The 8,775-nt window shown below is 35.7% G+C and overlaps 1 protein-coding gene across 1 annotated transcript; it reads left to right on the forward strand.

Moving 5' to 3' along the window:
• Positions 1 to 299: 299 nt before the first annotated feature.
• LOC140161313 (rhodopsin, G0-coupled-like) lies at positions 300 to 5,745 on the forward strand. Its single transcript, XM_072184790.1, has 4 exons — positions 300 to 422; positions 3,484 to 3,580; positions 5,020 to 5,230; positions 5,591 to 5,745. The coding sequence occupies exons 1-4, from the start codon at positions 365 to 367 to the stop codon at positions 5,642 to 5,644; spliced, it is 420 nt and encodes a 139-aa protein (XP_072040891.1). The 5' UTR covers positions 300 to 364; the 3' UTR covers positions 5,645 to 5,745.
• The last annotated feature ends 3,030 nt before the right edge of the window (positions 5,746 to 8,775 follow it).

An 8,775-nucleotide genomic window follows, 5' to 3' on the forward strand; every position in this document is an offset into this window, starting at 1 on the left:
TTTCCCAATTTCCGTGCTATTTGGTAACTCTAATGGTTGTCAATTTTTGTGTTGAGTTGGGGGGCCGGGAATTAGACCCAATGCACTACAACAAATTAGAGGTGTGCAGCAGAAGCAAGAGTAGCCATAGTATGCTGACATTCTACTTATTGAAGCAATAATATCAAAAAGTGGACCACTTGCCACCAAACCACTTACCCATCTCTATGAGTAAATATTAGTGATAATTCTCACAACATAATACATGTAGCTCAACGCTTACTAGATGATTTGCCTTTTGTATTTTCACTTCTAGTGGGTGTACGGACACGCAGCATGTACATGGTATGGGTTTTGCGGGTTTCTATTTGGAGTCACCAGTATAATGACTATATCTGCTATAGCAGCAATGCGCTACCTTAAGCTTTTTGCTGCACAGAGAGGTATGTAAGGATGCAGAGCACACAAAAACAACCACACACTCACCCCCACACCCCGAAAATTCACACAAGCAAATATATTTAAGTGTAACCGCACCTTGTACATAACTTTTATAACAGTGTTGGTTTTCCCACAGTAGTAAAAAAATAATAGGGGGCCTACCTTATCACCTGCACACACACCCACAACCCTCACCACACAATACGCCTCCACACACACCAGAAATGGATAGGCCTATACATGTGTTTAACAATAAACATTGATAACAATGTTCCTTTTCCTGCCCATTAAGGGTAACATTTAAGCATGTAACTTTGATAGCAATGTTGGTTTTCCTGTACCAGGGTGTAACTCAATAACAAATTTACTTTTACCAATAAAAATGCATATATAGACATTGGGGTGACGCGAAAAACACTTTTTTTCTTAGATCGGCTTGGAACTCTCAGAGAATTTTACTAGGGTACATACTACTATTATTGTGCTAAAATATCAGTAACATCGGAGCATGTTTCGCCCAGTTAGTAGATTTTAACAAAATCCTTACTTATTTGTTATTTCTTACTGTATAACTCTATAATAGAGAAATCAGTAGAAACAACCTGGGAAAAGTAGGCATTGAGATGACATCATTCATTCATTCATTCATTCATCTTTATTTCATTCAAATATAAAATATAACAACACAACAATTAAACACATACATTGAATGAGGAGGTTCTCGGAAGGCCGGATGGCCTGTATTAAGAACCCCCTGTCCTAACAACAACAAAAAAGTTTCAAAATAACAACAACACCAAGATATACCGCAAAATGTCAAAACACCCCCCCCCTCATTTACCCTTAAAAAACCAAAAGAGCCTGTTTTGTGATCAAGAATATGCAAGAAATTACCGAGATAAATTCAATACTACATACTATATTACAGATAATACGATACACAATTAAATTACTTTAAGCCGTACAAGGTAATTAGATAAAATACTAAATGTAATTAAGAATAATATTATCTTTCACTTTGGTTTTGAAATGCTTGATCGTCTTTATAGTCTTTATATGTTTCTCAAGTGAATTCCACTTAATTGGGCCCGCTGTTTTTAAGGTTTTATGAGCGAAATTCGTTTTAGATTTAGGAACCTGGTAATCTTCATTGTTTCTCGTGTGGTACTTGTGCAGAGTACTCTGCCTTACAAAATACTTTTGAAATGCTTCTGGAAGTTGATTGGTAAAATGTTTATAGGCCCATTCCATGTCAACTCCAGGGATGTGCACCGCAGCACCTCTTCAATTTTTTTCTTTTTCTGTGTGGTGGTATATATTGATGAGAAAGTAAAATCCTGAAAATTTGAGCTTCATACTCTATTTCGTTTTCCCGTGGCATCAATTTGAAATTTATGGGGGTCAGCGTAAAAAATGTGTCGCAGCGCCGAAAGACGACGCTTGGAGGTCCATAAATGTATAAAGGAACCCTTTAAAACTTTGAAAAGTATGTATTCTGGGGTACTTTTTGGTGTAGAATTCAAATCTGCTATCAGAAAACTTGTAACTCCTTTACTTTAAAAGATATAGGGCCCTCAAATGCAACTTCGTCCAACCAGGTCCAACTTTGGGGGGGGGGGGGTCAGAACTCCAAAAGTAAAAATAATTTTAGTGTCAATCTTTTTTGCCAGTCAGAGCCCTTTGGTAGGACATTACTCTTATCCAATATTGAGCATATTAGAATACATTTAGCTGAGATATTACCCATGCAAAACCACTTTTTTACATTTTGACCCCCTGAAAACCAATGTCAGACAATTTGCCCCACCATCAACTTCAGGTATGTTGAAGATATGTTCTTGGACAACATTTCTGAGAGATATTGGCTTGGGGTCTTGATGGCTTCAACACATCAGTTAGGTTTGCCTACTCCATAGAGTTGTACACATTTTTGATTTTGCATGTATAATGATTTAAACAGGCACCTGCTAAACACTTGCAAGTGGGTTAGCCAGTGCCTTTTATAGCGCTTGTAAGCGATAAAAAGTGTGACAACGGGGTGAAAATAACAACACATGTACACCCCTACATACACAAAAAATGGTAACAAGTGTTGAATTTATATATTTGAAGTCCGATATTAACGCAAGTGCAATTACAGGAGCCATATTTTTTTAGTTTTAGCCATTTAACTAAACTGTTACAGGTAAATACTAATCCAAAGGGTTAATAGTCCGAAACCCCAATAAATTGTTATAGACCATAACCTTACAACTTCACCCTAAATAACCCTAACCTATAATAATCCATGCCCCAATCATATACATAACCCTAGCCCAAAACCTAACAAAAACTCTAATCCTATTGCACTTACCCTATCCTAACTCTATCCCAAACACTATACTGTAATGCTAACCCTATAACTTTAACATAAAATGCCATAAACTTCTAGACTCTTTTAGGCCTTAAGAATTTTTAGGCCAATAAATATATGAAAACAAACGTTTTGGGTATTTTCCACCTCTGGAGAAATTTCATGCACATGTGTCAGAAATGACAATATCAAGCCTTGGGATCTCGTTTATAGAACACATACCATTCCCTTGTGTGTCAGCTTTATTTGTCTCAATATTTGAGTGCAAACGGTCTAAGGCCGTTTAAGGTTTTTTAGGCTTTTAAGTTAAAACTACATCGCCCATATCATTCATCTTGTGTTATACTGCCATTCATCTTATGTTATTTGTCTCAATATGTGACATGATCAAGGGGAATGAGTCACATGTCCACCCTGGTTGAAAATGAGGTTTATATATGTTTCTAAAGAGGACAATTAGAGCTTTCAGAAACTGAAAACCCCATGTTGATACGATTTTTCTTTGCAAAGTTACGTCAATTTATCAATCACTGAAAACAGTATAAAATAAAAGAATTTTAACACTTTCTTTGCCAAAAATCAATATTAGCGACATCCGACTCATTTCCCTTGATCGTGTCACATATTTGAGTGCAAATACTGCTGGGTCATGTCCCCCTCCAACCTGCTTTCATAACATATTTTATAATTATCTTTATTTATATTGACAGAAGACAAAGTGCTATTTGGATATGTGTGGAAAATCATCCCCTTCTTGTGGGTGTATTCTTTCATCATCGCCATTTTGCCCATATTAGGCATAAGCAGGTATGTTTATTCTGTATTATATGAACTTTGTAGAGATCAGTACCGTTAAGGTTGGCAACAGAACCATTTCCTGCAAACAGACCAGGTGGCCTGAGTGCAGCAAATATACTTATACAACGTATCCTTACACTTGGAAAAATAATCACAATTTCAAAACTGAACAATATTGGGGTAAATTTGTTTTTTAATAGATGCACCATTTAATCCTGCACATTATGACACCACATTGAATCCAATGTGACCTCAAGAAGTAAAGTTACAAGTAATTGAATAGACGATGGTCCAGTTTTAAAAGTGACAAACTGGCCTATACAAGGCGCAAAAAGATTCCAACAAGCGAAACAAAGAGACAACACAGTTTCTTAATTGAAGCGTTATTTAAAGCAGTTTTATTTCAGTTTTTGCTTCTCTGTACTTTTCATAACTTTCACTTTATTTGTTAATTCTTTTGTTTCAGTTTTCTTTCGTTCCTTTTGTTTTAAATTAAAGCCAAACGCATAAATTAGCCATTCACCACTCTCAAACCAGATATCTAGTGTGTGGACTTTTGAATAGGCCAGTTTGTCTAATCAAATGCTTGTAACTTTGCTTCTTGAAGTCACATTGGATTCAATGGGGTGTCATAATGTGCAGAATTAGATAGTGCATCTATCAAAAAAACAAATTTACCCCAATATTGTTTAGTTTGGAAATTGTGATTATTTTTCCAAGTGTAAGGATACTTTATTGGCACAGTATATATGGGGGCTTTGTCCTCAATATTTAGAATAAGAATGTTTGGGTGACAGGCTTCAGTATAAATTATAAGGTATAAAATATGTGATAAAATCAGTCCATCTGCCTCTGAGTACATGTAGTCCAAAGTGTACCAACAGCTTTCCTTGAATAATTTAGATCATAGGCAGCTAAAGCTATATTATAACATTTTTTATACAAAATAGATTAGTATTTCTTTGCCATAAAATGTTAGCTTTGTCAGATATACCGGGGGTATCCCCTTTTAATTTTGAGCCGAACAATTAACTAAGGTAAATCAAAGAAAATTGGAATTTACAACCAGCGCCGATGTCGCCAGTACGTATCACTCCTTCAGTTGTGTTACGGTACGATCCTTTGTTGTGTAGATCACCATCCCGCACGCCATGTACGTACAGTGTTATGAACATCACATAGGCATTCTACTTATATTTCCATCATAATAATAAAACGACGGTTCCTGCGTTTTATTCAAAATCTCAGATTTTGACAAAACTATAGCACCTAGGGTCTTGAATTTTGCAGGGTAAGTTGGTTTAATAAAGTACAATATAATCATGTAAAAAATATTGAGGGTGCCCTCCTCAGCAAATGTTATAATATGGCTTTAAGCTTTTGTATAGGTAAGTGTCTATAATGACTTTGACTTATACATGTATATTATTTCCTTTTGTATCAAATAGTTACACAACAGAACCTTACAACATATCCTGTACGATCAATTGGACTGGGTCATCATTGGAGGATAAGATGTATGTCATTTTGTCTGTGGTTTTTGGTTTTGGTATACCACTTCTAATTTGCATCACATGCTACGTTCTTATATTCAAACAACTCACATGCAGAAACAATGCAATTAGAGCGCCTCGTCATATGGAATCACGTCTTGTGAAGGTAAACAGTTTCATTACCATTTTTAGTTTTATCATAAAAATGAATCACATAAATGCTCAACTACAAATCAAGATAATCATAAGGTACAAGCAATCCAAAGAACATTCATTTTAGTAGCTTATCTTTTTGTTAATAGCCTCGGTCGAGGGATTATAGCAATAATGCATAAGGTGTAACAAATACCGCACTTCCTTTGTCCATGCACAATCCAGCATCCTTATAACAAAATGAACAAATATAAATTACTTCATGACACAAATGTTGGTAGAAGCATGGCGCTCAAAGCCACAAAAAGAAAACAAGTACTATGTATAATTTTTTTATGAATCTACTTTTTTTCTTTCCATCTCATAACAACAGACTGCATTCGCTGTAATGTTGTGTTTCATGTTAGCATGGACTCCTATAGCCTAGTATCTGTTTGGAGTACAATTCAGGGTGAGCATACTCTACCAATGTGGGCTTCAGTCATTCCAGTACTTTGCGCCAAATCATCCACAGTCTTCAATCCTGTGATCTATATGGTATTCAACAAACAATTTCGTGAAGATGTTACCACTCTCTTCTACTGCTGTGGTTGCAGGTGCTATATGTTCTCAATCCATACAGACACATCAGAATGGGACAATGCTGTTAAAGCTGTACTACAAGGAAAGAGATATAATATTTATGATATTAGTTGTAAAATAGGTTCAAAATTGAAAAGGAAAAATCATAGAAAGAAAGTTTGTACTGAAGAAACTGCTTTAGAGGAATGTGGGTATAAATTAAACAGCCATTTGCAGGCAGGAGTTGACATAGAACTAAAGTCCTTTTCCGGTTGTGCTGAAGCAGGAAATTCAGTCAAAGCGGGTCCAAGCGGCTTTCAGAGTTTCAATGATTCTTCAGCCGAGACAGGAAATGTCATCTACCCCGGCGGTGACAACATCATATCGGATGAAGAGAGCACCTGTAATGAGCAACAGATGAGTGTACAAGTACATGCTGTAGTTCACACACCTTTCTCTGGACGTGATATGACACTACCACAGCCACAGATGTAACATCTTCTCAGCTCCTTCTTTAAAAAAAATCATTCAATAAGTTTTAGTAGTTTGTTCCAAAAGATAATACATGTAAGCCTATAATACATGTATGAATGGAGAAAGGGTAGGCCTATATGCTTAGAAAATGATCATTTGGCATAATATTCAAACCGTTAAATATGCCTTAAGTTTGATTGGCTTATAATAGGCGAAAAATATTTGTTTTTTGTTATTGCTCGTGTAAATTCGCATACGCGTGCGCCAGTCATGCATTATGCAACTAAGTCTTGCACATAAGTCTTGCACCCAACTGTGTGCAAGCCATTATATATCAATAAACGGATGTTATGAGTCATATTTTTTCCCGCCTATTATAAGCCGAGCAAAGCCGAGAAAGTTTTACATGTTTGCTGGTGTAACACAGCTACCACTCACCAAATAGTTTGGACATCAATTCGCTGTCGAAGTGACGTAATAATCGCATAGCAATAGGGTAAAACAATTTTTGAATGCATCGCGCTGCACTACAAGTAGGTTGTACTCATCACCTGTGTATGTCTGCAATCATAGATTGAATACAATGCCGCTACTTTACAGGTGCAAGTGATCAGCTTGATATGGTTCAATGCAGAGGTACCGTGTGACGTACTAGTGAAGTGCGATATATTCAAAAAATTGTTTTACCCTCCTATTGCTATGGTAGTTAATCCGATTAATACATTACTTTGACAGCGAATAGTCACTGTAACTCTTGTTCTGTCACCAACCACGCTTTTATAATGTTTCTTCCATAGGCGTAGATTCAGGGGGATTCAATATTTTGATAAGGGGAATAGTCCATACAATCATCCCCACAATTAATGTTGATGTGAATTTGTTCCACTTTTGTACCATATTTCATCATTTTAACTCCAATATGCCAAATATTTGTGCATTTGAACCATACACTTATTCTGCTGCCAAACGGTGCTGGATTCACTATACTTCCAATATAAAATTAAACTACACTGGCTGATATCATGTATAGTATGTATTATTAGTATGTATATGTAATGTAATGTTATGCAACTTTGCCTATTGCTACTTTCAATGGTTACCAGTAAATGGCTTAACAGAAAACAGGTTTATTTCCTGCAGGTGTTTCAAACCAAGATGTGTGCAGGGGTTGAGTGTGTGTCAAGATTATGGTCAAATGTGCTTCAAATATTTATATTCATTTTCAAAGTAATACAAAATGGGTTAGATTATATAAAATATAATATTCAACGTTATTTTGATTTTATACATTCATTGATTTCATCTTGCTTATAACAAACTCTATGAGATAAATATTGGAAAATTTTTACCCCAGGCATTTTATCCATGGAAACGTTAACTTTTTTCTAGACTTATCAAACAAAACACCTAAATGTTTTAAAATTGCTCAAGAAATGAACTGTGCCCCTGCAGAAAACAAACTTGTCTTCTTTAGCCTAAATAAATTGTGTCTCATAAAAATATTGCAATGTACATAGTTGAATAAGTTATCAGGTTTGTTGGTTAAATAAACGAACTGACATTTTGCTTGACAAGACCAAGTGAATTATTACTCACTACAATATTTTGTCCTTCGCATCGGAGGACTTCATCAGGTATGACTGATCTGGTCATCTGATCCCCTTGAGACTGGTTTCCAGTGTTACTTAGACTTATTTCCAGTCTTTAAAAGTGGGGCGTAAACGTGGCTTAGGATTAAGTATGTATCTTCCTCTCTGTTTAAGGTCACTAACAAAAAATACACCCGCTCTGAATGCAAGTTGTTAGAAAAGGAACAGACTAAATCAGCTATATCTGATCATGTTGCACGGGCCAACCATGTAATAAATTGGGAAGAATCAAAGATCCTTGAGTGTGAGCATGACAGGAGGTCTAGAAAAGTTCGAGAAGCCATGGCGATAAGAAGAAGGGGGAGCAAAACCTTAAACAGAGAGGAGGGCACATACTTCCTAAGCCACATTTACAACCCACTTTTAAAGACTGGTAATGAGTCTAAGCAACACCAGAAACCTCAAGTGGACCAGATCAGTCATACCTGATAAAGTCTTCCGATGCGAAGGACAAAATATTGTAGTGAGTAATACTTCACTTGGTTTTGTCAAGCAAAATGTCAGTTTGTTTGTACATATTAAGGCTGCAATAAAGGAAACATCTGACTGAGAATTTATGTCAAATTCATACCATATGTTTATTATGTAATGTCAAGCACCTAATTGCTGATTACAAGGATTATACATTCATTAGTTAAAAATATATATCAATTATATTTAAGTGTAATATTTGTAAAAGAACCGGAATTAAACATACATTGTGCATATATAACATAATTGCCTCATTAGAGTCCCATTTGTTTCCTTTTTCTTGGAAATAATCAGACATGAGGGCGGGTCGCATTCTGAATGGATGTAATTCAAATCATAGAGATTATAATTTGTAAATCCATCAACAATTACAGAGTAATTTTAAAACAAGCTTTTTTGTTAC

The sequence above is a fragment of the Amphiura filiformis genome, chromosome 9 (genome assembly GCF_039555335.1).
Source record: "Amphiura filiformis chromosome 9, Afil_fr2py, whole genome shotgun sequence".
Lineage (NCBI taxonomy): Eukaryota > Metazoa > Echinodermata > Ophiuroidea > Amphilepidida > Amphiuridae > Amphiura > Amphiura filiformis.

Excerpts from the sequence above, each read along its gene's own strand:
- LOC140161313 (XM_072184790.1), top strand. The coding sequence starts at position 365 with ATGACTATATCTGCTATAGCAGCAATGCGCTACCTTAAGCTTTTTGCT. Across the intron at positions 3,581-5,019 it reads CCCATATTAGGCATAAGCAG|TTACACAACAGAACCTTACA; the intron begins GTATGTTTATTC and ends TGTATCAAATAG. Across the intron at positions 5,231-5,590 it reads TGGAATCACGTCTTGTGAAG|ACTGCATTCGCTGTAATGTT; the intron begins GTAAACAGTTTC and ends TCATAACAACAG.